Source organism: Excalfactoria chinensis, chromosome 4 (assembly GCF_039878825.1).
Source record: "Excalfactoria chinensis isolate bCotChi1 chromosome 4, bCotChi1.hap2, whole genome shotgun sequence".
Lineage (NCBI taxonomy): Eukaryota > Metazoa > Chordata > Aves > Galliformes > Phasianidae > Excalfactoria > Excalfactoria chinensis.
The window spans coordinates 36132479-36149385 of NC_092828.1; the positions used below are offsets into that span (position 1 = coordinate 36132479).

A 16907-nucleotide genomic window follows, 5' to 3' on the forward strand; every position below is an offset into this window, starting at 1 on the left:
GAGGAGGAAGGCAAAAAGTGTGCATGTTTGGTGAGGCTGAGTTGAAGCTGGTTGTGGTTTTGGCTCACCATTATTTCCTTGCACTGTGCTGTGCACGTAACTGGACACCATCTTCTTCTTCCTTTGGAGTTCCCTTGCTTTTTAGAGCAAACTTTCCAGCAGTGGTTGGGGGGGGGAGGTCTAGATGGGCCCAAGTAGTGCCCAGGTGTTTGGGGCACAGCTCTGATACACAGCCACACGTCAGAGCAGATTCTGGACTGCAGCACTTGTAGCCAACAGCTGCGCTACCTCCTCAGTGATCCCTGCCGTTTCTGTTTGCCCCACACACAGACATTCCTCAAACTGGAATGGCTGCGGAGACCAGAAGATTGAGAAAGCTCCCTGAGTGCTGGCCTGATTTTAGCAAAAAGAGAGGCGCGCTCAGGGCAGAATTGCTTCAGTCAGCGGAGCGATCCCACGCTCCTATCGCTATTCCCACACTTGCTGCTGGCCTTCCCGCAGCAGCTCCGTGCGACTCACCTGCGACTCCCACCTGGTGGCTGGCGAAGGCGGGCAGCCTGCTGGGCCCCTCGCCCAGCCACCGCGTCAGGGTGGCCGAGCCCGACTCCGCGTGGTGAAAGGCAAAGCCCTGCGACGCGGCCACGGCCGCCAGCCCGCTCTGGAAGATGGGAATGTGGAGCCAGACGGCGACCCGGCCTTCCTGCTGCCACTGGGTGACCGAGGCTGGAAGAGAAACGCGGGGCCGCCGGTCAGGCCGCAGCGCTGGAGGCACACGCGGGCTCCAAAGTTTGGGGGACAGATCGCCGCCCTGCCGGCTTCCAGCGGGGCACAGCGGGGGGCTCCTGTGGGGATGTCAGCCTTTGGGCCTGGTGCTTACGGGCCTAATAAATGCGTGTCAGCGGGAACGCCGACAGCGCGAAGCTGTAAGCGGCGTAAGGTTACAGGCAGCACGGCGCTACAAGGCAGCACGGCGCTGCTCTCGCCCAGCCTCACGCACCCACCTACCCCGCCCGCCCAGGGTCGCCCACCCGTGCCCGCCACTTGCCCCGCAGCCAGCGCCCGAAGGCGGCCTGCTCCCGGCGGCGAGGACGGCGCAGCTCGGCCAGCTCCACGCTCACCCCGCCGTACTTGTCCAGCCGAGGCCGCAGCCCGCCCCAGCCCCCCGCCGCCGAGCCCCGGCCCCGCGCCCCGCGCAGCGCCCGGCACAGCGCCGGCCCCGCCATGGCGCAGAGGGAAGCGGCCGCCCCGGGGGCGGTGTCGGCCTCCGCCTCCGGAAGCGCTGAACGGCGGCCGGCGGGCAGCATGGCCGCCCGGCGAAGGAGCAGGAGACGGCCGGCCCCGGGCGGGAGCTCCCCGCTGGCCGGCGAGGCCGAGGGCGGGCCGCCGCTGCTGGGCGTCGCCGAGGCGGTGCAGGCAGGTACGGAGTGCGGAGCGCGGAGCGCGGCGGTGGGAGAGGCCCCGAGGTCGGGACCTGCCGCACGTGGAGCGGCGTCGGCACCGATGGCCTTTCGCTGAGGCCGACGTGAGGTCTGCTCGGTAAACGGCACGAAGGACTGGCTGCTCACCCGGCCTTCGGTGCCACGGGAACGGGCTCCGTCTGTGCGTTCCCCGTCCTGCCGAGGCGGGGCCTGCGGGCGTGCTCGTCTGGGAGCGCGGGGTGTGCGGCGTGTGTCCCGCATGCAGGGCGGTGATGTGCTTCTCTGGACGTTTCAGAAGGTGACAAAGTCCCCAAGATGTACCGGAGAGCCCTGGCGCAGCTGTCTCTGAACAGCATGAAGGCCGCCAACATCTGCATCTGTCGCCCGGTGCTCATCACGGCGGCGGGAGGAAGGCAGGAGGTGGGTGAGCCCCGTGCCCTCCATGCTCTGCTTCTCCTTTGGGCAGCCCTCGCTTCTCCTTTGGGTAGCCCTCTCGTGTCCATTGCATCCACTGGGAAACTCGGTGCTGCTCGTGCCTCAGCATTCTGTGGAACCAGGTTATAACCTAATCTTTCTTCTTCCTCAGCCCACATTTTTTGTTAATGTTGCTTCCTTCCGAGGAATGAGTGTGGGGCCACTGACAGTTGTTTGCTTTGAACCTGCTTTGAATGGCATCCTGGTTTCTATCAGAAGTAGTGTTGCCAGCAGGATGAGGGAGATGATTGTCCCCGTGTACTTGTCACTGATGAGGCCATATCTCAATTACTTTGTTCGCTTTTGGGCCCCTAACTACAAGAAAGACATCCACATCTTAGAACGTGCCCAGGAAAGGGCAACAGAGCTGTGAAGGGTCTGGAGCACAAGTCTGATGCACAAGGCTGAGGGAGCTGTGGTTGTTCAGTCTGGAGAAGAGGCTCTGAGACAACCTTATGGCTCTCTACAACTGCCTGACAGGAGGTTGTGATGAGGTGTTGGTTGGCATCAGCCTCTTCCCCCAGGTAACTGTGGTAGGATGTGAGGTGATGGCATCAAGTTGCACCAGGGGAAATTTGGGTTGGACATTAGGAAAAAATCATTCTCTGAAAGAGTGGTGATACACTGGCACAGGCATTGCCCAGGGAAGTGATGGAGTCACTGTCCCCTGAGGTGTTCAAGAAATGTGTGGATGTTGCACTGAGAGACATGGTTTGGTGAGCAATATTGGTAGTAGGTAGATGGTTGCACGAGGTGATCTCAGTAGTGTTTTCCAACCTTTTATGATTCCTCCAGGTCTGCACAGCCTGGCCCACCCCAGGATTTCCAGGTGGGAAGATTGGTCTGAGTGACACCTCACAGAAGAATCTGAGAGTCACTGTGGGTGATACTGTCATCGTGCAGCCTGTGACCGGTGCAGTCATCCAGGCAGAGGAAGTTGCTGTGAAGCTGAGGTATGGAACATGTTGTGCCCTGCTGGTGTGCCTACTGTGAGGCATCTGCTTTGTACAGTCTTAGAAGATAACATTTTTCTTTCATGCTTGAATAGAATTAGTATGTAGGACCCAAGGGAATGGTGTGGGGCTGTGTCAGGGGAGGGTCAGGTTGAGTGTTAGGAAAAGGTCCTACAGCACAGGGTGATGGGCATGGAACAGGCTGCCCAGGGCAGTGATTGTGGCCCTGAGCTGCCAGAGTCCAAGGAGCATTTGAATAACACTCTCAGATATGTCTGGGTGGTGCTATATAGATCCAGGAGTTGATAATTCTTATCATCTTATAAGGATTCTTTCCAGCTCAGGATATTGTTTGATTCTTTGAAATTAAGCATCCACAGATGCTTGAAAGATGAAGGCTGAAGTTTAATAGCTGGTGGCTAATTGCTGCCTCCTGTGTGGGCAGTAGAGTGGGTCAGTTGCAGTGTGGGGCGGTCTCAGGTGAGGGATGGTTAGTGCTGTTGTGGAGAGCATGTTGCCACAAAGGCCGGTAGTGTGAAGAGGTTGTTCCTTTTATGTGAAGTTAACAAGCAGCAATGTTAGCCAGTCTTGAGTGCAGTCAATTCCTGAAGCAAAGATCAGGCTTTTGGCAAGTGCGTGTGTGTGACTGCATGGTCAAGGTAGGCTCAAGGGTGTTCCCTGCATAGTGTTGGTGTTAGGTTAGGAAGAATCAGAAGGAGCCTGTGTTGTGGCTGTTGTCATTAGAGTTTGTGCTGCAGGCTGCCTCCTGAGGGACTCCTGGTGAGAAGCTGTGCTGGGGCAGTGGGGGGCTGACAGGCTGGGGAGAGCCCTCGAAGCTTCACTTGTTATGTGTGTGGCTTTTATTTATGGGAATGGTTTTTTTGAGCTGGAAACTCTTGCAGAAGGGGTTTGTTTCTTTTTCCCCTCTGAATTCACCAAGGGTAGAGAGCAGAATGTGCAAATTAAGGCTATCTTGAAATCACAGAGGCCTTGAAAAGTTAGACGTTTATTGATTTGCTGAATGACTTCTTATCTTTGTCACCGACGTAGCGTTCCACAGCGTTTGGGTTGATGCAGAATCTGGTTTCCTAAAGAAAACTATTTTGTAATGACTTTGGAAAGTCTCCCAACACCTATAGTTTCTCTAAGCGAGCTCTCCTTCCTTGTCAAGCCTCCATTTTGAGCGTGACTTTGCCTTTGCCCATTTTAAAGGGGAGATGCTGTTTTCCATTAGGTTGACTTGTTGGGGTGGCCTTGCTTTTGTTGGTAATGCAACCAGTGTAGCTTAAATCATATTCCTACAGGTTAAGGTGGCTCCAGGTTGTATTCTGACACATCAGTGTGCTGTGTCCCACATGCTTCTCTTCTCACCAGAGAATGAAAGAATTATTTCATTGCAGCTTTTTGCTGTGGCTAATTTAGTCCTATGGGAAGTTTGGTTATAAAAGACACAGGCTTTCAATTTGGGGTGGTCCTCTGCAAAGCCAGAAGTTGGAACTTGTGCATCCCTTCCAGCTCTGGATATTCTGTGCTTCTGTGATAAGGACGAAGTCAGAGTCATCGTGTGCAACTTCTGAAATATTTGTCATTGCTGTAATTCTTTTTGAACCTGTTCCAAAGCCAGAATTTTCCTTCTCAAGAAGGATCTTGTGTCAAAATCCTTCACTCGGGCTCCTAGAAAAACTACACACAGCGTGTTCCCAAATTAAAAGTCACATGAGTGATGATTTGTCTAGAGTGGCTCTGGGAGAGATCACATACAAACAGGAGTTAGTCTGTCTTAAGCCCTAAGCCTACTGATTTACTGCAAGCCACTGCAGTAAATTGCAGTAAGTTGATATGTATTAAGTTAGCATTAAATTTACAGACAATCTATCAGATAAGAATATTAGTAACTAAAAGAATAAATGAAATCCTGTTGTCCCAGAATTTCTTCCTTTTCTAGATGCTTTGCAGGTATAATTTATTCTCTGAAAATTTGTATCTCTGGAGATTTCCTTGTGTGCATTATTGATTTTCCAGTTTAAAACCAACCTTCATTCTCAGACCCCAGCAGTGCAATTGAGCATGTGTTTGCTTGTCAGGAGTGGCTGTAGCATTTTGAGGGCTCCCCTCTACTACTACTACTCTAGTAGTGGAACACCTCTTTCCCTGGGGTTACTCTCTTGAAACTGAGAAAGGGATTTTATTTCTAGGCTTGGAGCTCCCTCTCTTGGTCATAACTTTATTTGCAGCTGCTGTGTCTGATAATGTTTTTGGTGATGCTGTTCACCTCTCTGTGATGCTTACAGGGGCTGACCTGTGGAATGGACTCATAATGCGTAATATAGAGTTGTAAATATAACTTTCTATTGCTTATTGCAGCATTTTATATGAAAGATGGAACAATATTACATATAAGCACTCCTTTTGTTAGCTGTGTGACTAATGTCTTTGGAGTTATTACATGAGCCAAAGACTGTAAGGGGCTCATCTATGTTTTTTGACTGTGTGGTTAAGTCCCACTGTATGAAGTTGGTGGTATTCATCCTCCTGGTGCCTCGTTAGCGTGGATTCCGTTTTGTTTTTGTAACAGTTAGTGACTGAAAAATATTGTTTCTTCTTACTACAGGGACAAAGATGCCTGTATTAATGCTGAGGAAATGTCCGTCTGTCTGCTGAGAAACTTAGGTATAAATTTTGTTGCTTGTCTTTTGACTGTTCAATTTTTTTATAGTGCAGTGGAAGGTCACATTTTGGATCGAAAAGCAGAGAGTGTCCTCTGCTCTCAATTGAGGGCTTATGACAACATAGAGGGGGATATTCTTCTCACACTCCTCCCCGAGGTTTTCTTTGGGCTAAATCATATTAGTGATACGTATATCTAACTTGTCTTAATCCTGCTCTTTCTGTCCTTTGTACCTGTGACTGTTTCAAGATGCAGTTGTTAAGCTGTCATTGGCTTCCTGGCTGTTACGGTAATGGACTTTTTAGGGTTGTCTTGTGTTGTGAAGATAGTGATATTATGCATTAAAAACAAGATAAGGGATCAGTGCTGTTGTGAAATCCCATACTCTGAATCTTTTCTATATTGATAATAAATAAGCAGAATTAATTTCCATTGGGTGGCAAGTGTCTGTAAGCAAGGAAAAAATAAGAACAGTATAAGGTTTTCAAGGTATTGGAATTCTGAGTTTTAATTTCTCTTCTTGGTAATAACCTTCTGGTTTAGAAATCTATAACAACAGTGCTGGCAAGCTAAGAAGCAGGAAGCACAAGCTGGATTCCAGATTTGTGAGTTTGGCTGGAAATAATAACTCCTGTTTGCATTACTGCCTCTTTGTGCCTGTAGGGTGCATTCAGATCACATTTCCAGATCTCTCTGCCAAGACAGAGACACCTTACCTTCTGTGGGCCAAGGCTCAGGCTGAATGTGAAATACTGTGAACCTACGGTGCACACAGCAAATTTCCACTTCTTACAGTACTAATTCTGCAGTCCCACTGTGTACACTGTGTGAAGTTCAGAATGCGCAAGTAATGATGGGCTTAGCACAAGAGTTTACGTATGATGACAAATGTTTATCCGGTAGTCTGCTTATGTATAAAAGGATCACTTTAATTACCTGAAATTACATGTAAACTATAGCACTCTTTACATTTACTACATTTACTAGGCTATCCTAAAATTACTTTAATTAACTTTATCCTTTTTTTCTTTTCAATCCTCTCACAGATGGGAAAGTTGTTTTGCCAGAAAATCTTCTGGCATTCAGTTTCTATGGCAAACTGTGTAATGTGGTGGTGATGAAGGTGAAGGGGACTGACAGTGTGGAGCTGCATGCCCAGGCCAGTGCCATTCCCAGTGAGGGGTGTGAGCCAGACCTGGAGAAATCTGACTTGGAGATGAGTGCGCTGGATCTGTCCATGCAGCTCAGCAGGATGGACATTGATGAAGATCCACAGGCTGCTTCTGTGAGCACTCCATGCAAACCGGCCTGTCCGGGTTCACCAGTTACACCCAGTTCTGCTGTGGCAACCCCTGGTCAAGGCGCTGCTCAGGGAGACGAAGCCTACAGCAGGGAGGATGCTGCAGACCTGGCTGCTGCTTTGGAGCTGCCCAGTAAAGGAGGCAGTGAGGGGCTTCCATCGGCTGCCAAACCTGGAGCATTCAGCAGCACAGACACTTTTTATTACATTTCTTCAAGAACTAGAATCAATTTTATAGAAACTAGGACGAACGTAGCGGAAGATAGTGATCATGGACCCCGAGTTACCTATGACATGATAGGAGGTTTAAGCAGCCAGCTCAAAACTATTAGAGAAACAGTTGAACTGCCCCTGAAGCAAGCTGAACTTTTCAAGAGTTACGGTATGATGCTAAAAATTGACTTTCTTCACTTGATACTAGTTTTTTTTTCCCTCTAATATGACATTTTTTTCCTTATATACCAAGTTATTTTTACTGAAATACACACTGAATTTTATGTCATGCATACCTGTGTGTCCAAGCACTGTCTAACTGTTCTATAGTTTGTGCTACATGACTATGATGAGGATGTAATGGTTAGCTTGTGTGAAATATAATTCAGTAGGAAAGTAACGTGCATCTCTAGGACAACTCAAGTATGGTTAGGCAGAATTTGTAGCAAATAGTAAAGACTGTATTTGTGGATGTTTGAAAGGTGCAGATGTTTGTTGTATTTTCCTAAGTTTTATGTATTTATTTATTAAGGTGGAGTCAACTAATCGTATTTTTTTAGGTTGGGAAAAATGAGGTGAGCTGCTGTTATTTCTGTGTGTCACAGGGCTCCTGTTAAATGTTCAGGAAGTGTTTCAGGCTGTTAACCCAAACTGCACAGTGTGTTTCTTATGCAGGTGCGGGGTTTAAAAACCCTAATGATTACTGTTGTTATATTTCAATCTATATCTAACATATATACAGAGGGGTTTTGTAATGAATATAAACTGCACTGTATGTTTATCTCAAATGGATCCATACATAAAGTAGGCACATCTGCTTCTTGTACTAGGTGCACATCACTGTGAGGCAGGGCTCTTACCTATAAATACTTCTTATGTATCACGTCTTTGAGGCTCTTTATTTCTCTGCATTGCCTCTCCCCATGCATCCATTGAAGTGGAGGTGAGAGCATCGATCACTGCAACAACATCCCTAACACTCAGCCTCTGCTCAGGCATAAGCTGGGTGCCAGTGGGATGCTGCGAGGAGCCTCCCTCCCTGCATTGTCCAGTTCTGACATCCAGCCCCAGCACCACCACGTGTTCTTGTGTTGACCCAAATGTTGCTTCAGCTGCAGCATTCTTCACACGCTTGGCTCCCAAAGTATCCAGTCAGACTCTGCTTCTTCCACAACCACAGGAGTGTTGGGAGTGGAGACAGCAGGGCTGCCCAGAAGGCCAGAGCTGTGGTCCTGCAGCCTTGTGTCCTGTGGTACCAGAAACACCACACGAGGGAGCAGCATGTGCTGGAATGGGCTGTTAGAAAGTGAGCTGTCTGCAAAGGCACTATTCCTGTCTTCTGTCAATTAGCAGATCGGTTTTGCCCTTTCGAGTTCCAAAGACTCAGTCTTAGTGCCTACACCAGCTGTGTTACCCTCTGTCATCGCTGCAATGTACTTCATCCGAAGTTGATCCCTTCTTTTTGCTTCTTAATTTTCACTTTCTGCTTATGGCTTTCTGCCCTCTTAATTTGCCTCTGCTGGTCTGAAATGTTTTTTTTTCCAGCTGTTTACCTGGGCTTATAATCTAACTTTACTGCAGTCATCTGTAGCTTGTGTCCAATTTTAGCTGGACTCAGGAATATCTTGTTCTTCCAGTGTCCATTACGGTCTGTGCATCTTTTTGTCTGCTTTGGCTTTTCATGTTTGCTATTCAAGGGGCACGTTTGTCCTTCTGACACGTGGGTATGTATTTTTCATCTTTTTTTTATGACTGCCATAATGTGTAGCTGAGTACTTCAATCCAGGCTCGCAGTATTTCTGAAACCTCTGTAGTGTGGAGGAGATGTGGCTTTCTGGTGTTGGAAACTGGACGCTGTAGGAGTCATTAATAACTTCAAAAAGTGCATTTGTGAAGATGAGGTGCTTAGGTCAATATTTTTTTGGAAAAAATAACCCATAAAACTTAGGGAGAATTGTAATTCAAACTACAAAAGAAAAATAAAACATTTGAAATGTTTGCTTTATAAGCAGAATCATTTGGACTTTAAAAAAGCTCAATGTGCATCCCATCTGAGTGTCACGCGTCTTGTACAGAGCTCTTTCCCCTGCAAATGCCATTATATCAAGATGAAAAGAATCACGTTGGCTAGAGAAGTGAATGCTGAGATCAAGTTCCAATCAGTAATAACTGTGGGGCAGTGAAATGTGCAAACGCAGTGCAATGTGCAAATGATAAATGAGGTGTTTATCACAAATAACTCTCTTCTCTGTTTATGTGCATGTGCTGGTTTGAAGGAATCTCACCTCCTAGAGGAGTGCTGTTGTATGGCCCTCCAGGTACCGGGAAGACTCTAATTGCCAAAGCCATCGCAAATGAGGTTGGCGCTCACGTAACTGTTATTAATGGTCCTGAAATAATAAGCAAGTAAGTCCATTCAATTTATGTTCATTAATTCTGTAGATACGCTAGCCCAGAATCTGTACTGGCATCTACCCATTGGAGATCCATCATCCTCTGCAACATTGGCTGTAGGCTATCCATCCAAGAGTCAGAAACAGATGGGAAAGGATTCTCTCAAGTAGGACTCTTGTTTCTTGTTGCAATAACAGAGTTTCATTGAATTTGCCTTAGAAATTTGGGTAAGGCATGGACTGAATTAAAAAAAGGACTAAAACTTCACCATGCTATTTCTGCAACCAGAGGAGTTACTTTACTGATTGAAGTGTATTTGAATTGCTTTACTTGCTGAAGTGTATTTGAAATTAATTGGTGACAATGTACAGATTAATGAAACCAGGAAACTTTTCTTTGTCGTTGTTCTTTAAAAACACAGATATGAATTGTTTCTAGCACAGCTTTGATTTTTTGCTATTTAGGACATAGGTGTATCTTTGTGTTTTTTAACCTGTTTTTCCTCTTTGTGGAAAGGAAGGTTGTTTTTGATTTGCATGTGCTTCATAAATTTGCTGGAGACTTTGAGAAGGTGCGCTATGGCTTTTTGCAATACACGAGCAGTAATTATTTAAGTTGCCCAGAAAATTAAAAGAAAAAAAAAAAAAAAGCTGTTTCTTACTGAAGTGTTTCAATTATTATAGGTTTTATGGAGAATCTGAGTCAAGATTACGTCAGATATTCGCTGAAGCTTCTTTACGGTATGTTCTTTTGGATAATTATATTCATGCTCACTTCTTTGCGGTATTGGTCCCAGAGTTAATGGTTTCAGAAGAAAAACATTTGCAAGAATCTTTGAATTGTATCATTATTTTTTTTTTTCTTGCAGTGGTTTTTGAAAGAAAATAAGGAAAACAAATGTATTTATGTAGAGCTAAGTAAAGGGAGAACTGTGAAATTCTAGTATGCCTGTTAAATGTTTTGGATGTGACCCTGTTTAATGGTCTGTTACAGAGGGTGCCAGAGTGCTTTATCTGTGTCATCAGCGCATGGTACACTTAGTTCAGCAGCTCTAAATGAACTAGTGTTGGTCCTGGATATAGCACGCCTCATTATGGTGGCATTCTGCACAAATTTATTGGATCTGATCGAGGCAGACTTTGAGATAGTTGTTGTTCATAATCTTAAGCAAAATGGTATCACATCCTGTATTTGTGTAGGTGGCAAGTAAAAGGCTGTGTTTTTATTCTCTAAATCAGTAAATTTAGCATTGTGTCTTTGGAAGACAGTCATAGGGAAGTAAACTGACTTGGTCATTGTGAGATGTTGTCTTATATTTTAATCATTTTGGTTCTCCTTTAGAGTAGCGTTACACTCAGTGTTGAAACTTTCAGTTGCTTGAAGCAGTGGGACGCTTGTTAATTTTCATTGGAACTGGATATTTTCCTCATAAAGTTCTGCAAGTCTGTGTCTTGATGTTTTAAGTCCTCCAGAGCTGCCTAATGGGTTGGTTCTTTTTTTCCTATTTTTTTTCTAGCTGTCCTTCTATTATATTTATAGATGAGTTGGATGCACTCTGTCCAAAGAGAGAAGGGTCTCAGAATGAAGTGGAAAAGAGAGTTGTAGCCTCCTTGCTGACATTAATGGATGGCATTGGCTCAGTAAGTAGACTCATTGAGACAATCTGTGTGTATGGGAACTAACTGAGCAAAGTAATTTTACTTCTATAGTGCAGCCAATTTTACATACGTCATTCAGGGGAAAAGAAAATAGCCTTGGGTGAAACTTTATGTAGTAATTGAATGCTTTATTGGATGCTAGGCATAGGGAGGGAATGTCTCCTGATAGCTGTGAGATTAAAAGAAAGCAAATTTTTTTCCATTCATGGTCTTTCATTTGACTTCTCTCACTTCTGTAGTTCTGGAGACAAAGCTGAAATTACATTGCTAGCTCGTCATAGGACTAAATCAGCTAATTTGATTGCTCTGACAAAAGAGGTCAAGATATTTCTGATGATATGTGGTCTACATTACTAAAGGAAACAATAACTATTTTAAGATTGCCATAGTAAAATTTAGGATATAACAAAAGCCTACTGAACAAACAGTAAATTTAATTGACGCTAGTACATTATGGATTAAGGCCATAAAATCTGCCAATCTCTCATTTATTCTTTTCTGTTTACTAGCAGGAGAGACAAAAGAACTGTCCACAGTATGAAAAATGAGTCTCTGCTGTTTATTTAATCTGCAAGTTTCTTGCTATTTGACCGCACTGTGGCTTTTGCTGACTGCTCATGGATTGTTCACAATCAGAACGTATTTTCTTATGGCAGAGGCTGTTGAACGTTCTCCATGGAGAAAGTACTTCATTCTCAAAATGAGAATGGCAGTGCAAGTGACCTAGTTGATTTTGTCTCTTTCTGAATGTGAAGAGCAGAGTTTGAGGAAATTAGTTAGGACTTTTGACTTTGCTTTTCCTACTGAGCCTAATTACAACCTAATTACAGTTACTGTTTTGCTTTGTTTGATGTGTTCAGGAAGGTACTGAAGGGCAGCTTGTGGTACTAGGAGCCACCAATCGTCCTCATGCGCTAGATGCAGCACTGCGCAGACCCGGCCGTTTTGATAAAGAGATAGAAATAGGAATTCCTAATGCCCAGGACCGCCTGGACATACTCCAGAAGCTTCTGAAGAAAGTTCCCCATTCTCTCACAGCAGCAGAGATGATGCAACTGGCTGACAGTGCGCATGGTTATGTGGGTGCTGACTTAGCAGCCTTGTGCAAGGAAGCAGGTACGGATTTGTGTGCCTTAATTCAGTGTCTTATTTAACAGTTAGCCTCTGTTAAAAAAATAGAAGATAAAAAAAAATAGAAATCCGTAGTCTACTAATGGCTTTTGAAAGGAGGAGATCTTATATTTTTTGTGTCAAAGGAAACAGCGTGGCACAGAACAGGAGGAACACCAGTCTGTTCCTGTGAAGATGCAGGAAATGTTTGAGCATTCATTGATTTTAAAAGTGAATGTTCAGGTTATTACCACTGGGAATCCCTTGTGCCAGTTCTGGGACACCTGATATCTGTCTCTTGGTTTTCTAGCAGTTTAGTGAGTTAACTGACCTACCCCTAGGAGTTTTTCTGCTTGGATTGAAATCCCGTGTCACTCAGGTTGGACAGCTTGTTCTGCAGATCTGCACACCCAAGATGTTGAGACACTGAGTATTGATTAATTCTGTACTGCACTCTTCTGTGTAATTTGTCTGTTACCAGGAGCATCTGACTGGTACTGTGGGGCTGTGTGTGCTGGTTGGGTCAGGCAGCTCAGCTGGGGCACAGCATGGGGGCCTCCCCTGGCCTCTGGTACCAGCACAGCACTGAAGAACCATCCACGCATCCTGCAGCAAGGGTTCAGTATGTTCCAGGCAGTGCTTAAACACAAGCTCACTTCTGTTTTCATTGGATGAAATACTAAAAGTGCGCTCTATCAGTTCTTACAATTTGCTAGAATGTGTCGACACGGTTTAAGTGTTGGACCTTAAGTCTACCCAAGAACAGCCGTTTAAAGCAGTCTAGTCAAAATATGACTCTTCAGTTCTGCTTACGCATATTTGCTCCCATGTAGTTGGCAAATATGTATTTGCTGTATCTGCTGGTTACTTTTATTTCCTTTGGCACTGGGACAGCTTCCTCTGGCAGTGACCCTGCACAGTTAATTCTTGCATCAGAATTAACTATTAAGCTGACAGAAGTTTTATTAGGGCTGGTGGTGCTGGGAACGGCAAGCTCTTTGCCTGCCAATTTCTAAAACTTTAAGGGGATGGTTCTCAAATAAGAATTTATGGACTTTGCATGGATCAAGATGAAAAAAATATGTATGCACACAGCAAGGTCTCTTAAAGTGCTTTTCTGCTGGCTACAGTTGTGCTCTATTTTAAGTTAGCAAATGTTCATTTAAAGACAAATGAGTACAACCAACAACAAAAGAAGAGGCTCCCTGTCTGTTTTCCTTCCACTGTGCTTTTGGGACTTTGTCAGCGTGCAGTCACAGTCCTCACACATTAAATCCTTAACTAACGTAATCTAAAATTTTCAGTGAAAAATGTTGTGTGTTGAATTCCAAATGTGATCCAGCCTCGGTGCTGCTGGTGAATTCAGGATATTTTGTCATCCAGCTGCAAAGAGGAGATATTTACCCTCTTCCAGAGGGCTCTCCAGACAAGATTCTAAATGTTGTGTGGACTGAATGTTAAGTGTTTTCTCAGCTCTGTGTAGACCTAAAGCTCTGGCATCTACCAGTGTGGGACTGCAGGATGCATTGCTATGTGGGAGCTTTGCGTCCAAACCCAGTGCTTTGAATGAGGGATTGAGGATGTCTCCTTTTTCATTGATCTTCCCTGAGGTTTGAAGCTATGCTGTTAAGTATCTGTCATTTGCTAACTTGGAGTGACCTCTGCTGGGGAAAATACAGCCCAGCTGCTTTAACATTACGTACATTGAAATTAAATTGCTCATGGTTAAGGAATATCATAGTAGGATTTTTATTTATTTATTTATTTTAATTGTTTAAGCTCTTGAAATCTATTTTTATATTAAATTTTCATCACCTTGTAAAATATTACTACTTTCACTGGAGTTAGACTTAGAAAAGAGAACTTTTATGAGGTAATTTCTCCATAGCAGCACAGGGTTGTTCCATATGGCAAGCGTTCCAATGATTTGTCTTTTTTGTTGTTTGGCTGAGCAATGGGCTCCTATTGCTTCACTTCAGAAACTGTGCTGTAGGCCAAGACAGCTTGCTGTCCAGGAGTGTTCTCTGATAGTCTGCCGAAGTATTCCTTGTTTACTTTTATCCTATTATTTCTATTTACATCCTTGTATAACACACTCAGTCTCCCTCCTTAGGGTTTACACCCTTCAGATATCTGAAGGCTGTTCTCATGTCCCCTACCTCCTCATTCATTACTTGGCCAAACTATAAATATTTAGCTCGTTTAATCTTCCCTCATAAATAAGCCCTTCCTGCCTTCTGAGAACTTCTGTTGATTTTCTCTGAACTCCCTCCAGTTCGTCAATAACCTTTTGGTAATGCGGTGCTCAGAATTGAACCCGGTGTTCGTATTTATTAAAATATAAAACGTAATGTAAACATATAGTTGAGACTGCTGGTGTGAGTTTCTGTGTAATCAAGATGTTTTAATATTCAGGTGGTATCTGAGTTAAGAGTTCCTGTGCAAATTTTAAATGCAACAATCCCATCCAACATGCATGCAAGTACGGGTAAAACATGGAAATGAATCCAGAAGCATGAATTTGGTTCTTAGAAATATATGTCTGAATGTTACAGCAGGATTATTCTTGCTTGTCAATTGGGGAAGCTCTTGACTTCTGGGTACTCTGTTAGCATCTTGAGATGCTTTGCTTGTGGCTGGAAATCCTGCAAGTTTACAAGCTGGAACTGTTTATATTCTCCACACAAAGTTTAGAGAATTTCTGAAGGGCTCATCCTTTCTTATCTTTATACTTCAACTTTGTTTTTTCTTTTTATGCACATGTATAATGTTGTGTATATATTGCTTATATAAACCAAGGTTGTAGAAATTAATATAACATGGTAAATGTAGTAACTGTAGGGCTACGAAAGCCAAAACTTTCACTTTGGCATCAATAGTTAGGTTTTCTAAGATACCTCATTATAAAAGCTTTTGTTTGTCTTCTATCCAGTTCTGACTAATGTGAATTAATGGAAAGTAAACAGCTATTGTAGAGTTAAATATATTCCAACTGTTTTCTTGGCAGAACTTGTTTCTTCTCCATGTAAGTGGTGCTTGCTGATACTTCTGGGGTCAGACAAGCCATTTCTCTTCTCCGTTCAGCAGCTCTGTGTGTTTTCATGGAAGTCATTAAGAAGTTTCAGGATCAGCTTGCACTGAACATTTCTACTCTCCTGTGTTAGTGGTGTAAGGAAGGGCAATGTTGTGTTTGCTGGAATGGGCAAGGGGAAGAAATGGAGGCAAGAAACCTGGAGAATCTGTGCCATGCTCTGAGCTTTTCCCATCTTACTATGACCAAACACATGTGAAATACTCATGTATAGATGGATATAATCATCAGTTAATCATGGTTTTATTTCATCCTTCTAAAGTACTAGAGGATTTTTCTTTCAGTACCTTCTTTTCCACTACAGAAGATGTCTTAGCATAAAATGAAGTGGCAGAATTATCTGGCTGTTTGTATGAAAAAATGTGAGGTATCATGAGTCTGAGGATATTGTTGCAAGAGCTGACAACAGGGTGATGAGCATCAGCTCTGTGTCCCAGCACTTGCTGTTGCACAAGTTACATGTATTTATCTCGTGTTAAGCAAGATACTGTTTGTCAGATTTGGAAATAACTAAGAGATTGCTTATGATCAGTCTGACAAAGTTGAAAGCAAAAATGTCGGCCCTAATATGGCAAGTATCACTGGCTTATATGAAAGGCTTCTCAGAAGTAACGTACCTCATCTCTGTTCAAGGTTCTGCTGTCTATTACGACTACATTGAAGAAATTGTGGTTTGTTAGGTTTCTCTACTGCCTGGCAATCTGCTTGTGATTCCCACAGTGAACTGTGTATTGCTGCTTCCTGCAACCTTTTTTAAAGGATGACAGCACAGTATGGAAAACCTGCCAGTACCTCAGTGGGCAGTCAGCCATTACCTATTGGACATCAGAGTGTCACGAGCTGTTCATGGTTGGCTCTAGATGACTTGAGTACTCTCTAAGTGATTCATGCGCGCAGAATTCCTACCAAGGAGAGGGCTTACTGATGTGTGCTGCTGAGAAACTACTACCTTCTACTGTGATCAGCTGCCTTCAGTATTGTTCTTTCTCAAGTGGAGGCAGTGTTTAGCAAATAGACTGCCATATCCTTGCATGTAATGTCTGTGTGTGCCCCTGAGATCTTGTTGCTTCTGCTTTAATGAAGTGGCCACACAGCCTTTTATTAATTCCCCCAAAATAATAATGGTTTTAATTTAACAACAAAGATAAGCACTCCACTTTTTTGGAAAAACATATGAAATGTTAATTATGTAGTGGGGACATGAATGGTATAAACTGTACTGAATGTTAGAAGATGCTTAGCGACAAAGGTTTCCAAATATAGCAATTTTTATAAACTTATCCTTCTATGGCTGCTTGTAGCATTTCAAGAGAGTGAATATAAATATAACTTGATTTCTTCAAGAAGTGGGTTCAGTCACGTTGTTTACAGAGAGAGGAAGTATTTGCTTTGTAACTCTTAGAATTTATCTCGAACATCCTCGTTCATTGCACATAATTTCAGTGCGCTGATATAAAACACTTGGACTGTGATAAGATAGCATCACGAGGAGAGGAAGAACAAATGTCTTTGTTTAAATTGTGGTCTCTCTTGCAATAACATCAGTTTGGTTCCAGTAAGGATGCTGCAACCGGTGTAACTTCCAAACTAATGTGAGAGAAGCAGTAATCAGTTTGCTTTGCATCAAA

At 44.1% G+C, this 16907-nt stretch overlaps 1 protein-coding gene across 2 annotated transcripts in view; it reads left to right on the plus strand.

The window, feature by feature from the left end:
• The first annotated feature begins 1091 nt into the window (after positions 1 to 1091).
• Positions 1092 to 16907, plus strand: part of AFG2A (AFG2 AAA ATPase homolog A) — a 179069-nt gene continuing 163253 nt past the window's right edge. For both annotated transcript variants that reach the window (XM_072336451.1, XM_072336452.1), the window contains exons 1-9: positions 1092 to 1417; positions 1714 to 1838; positions 2688 to 2845; positions 5457 to 5515; positions 6560 to 7195; positions 9303 to 9432; positions 10104 to 10160; positions 10937 to 11060; positions 11939 to 12194. In XM_072336451.1, the coding sequence (XP_072192552.1) occupies positions 1222 to 1417; positions 1714 to 1838; positions 2688 to 2845; positions 5457 to 5515; positions 6560 to 7195; positions 9303 to 9432; positions 10104 to 10160; positions 10937 to 11060; positions 11939 to 12194 (1741 nt within the window). In that variant the 5' untranslated portion in view covers positions 1092 to 1221. The remainder of the gene's footprint in view (positions 1418 to 1713; positions 1839 to 2687; positions 2846 to 5456; positions 5516 to 6559; positions 7196 to 9302; positions 9433 to 10103; positions 10161 to 10936; positions 11061 to 11938; positions 12195 to 16907) is intronic.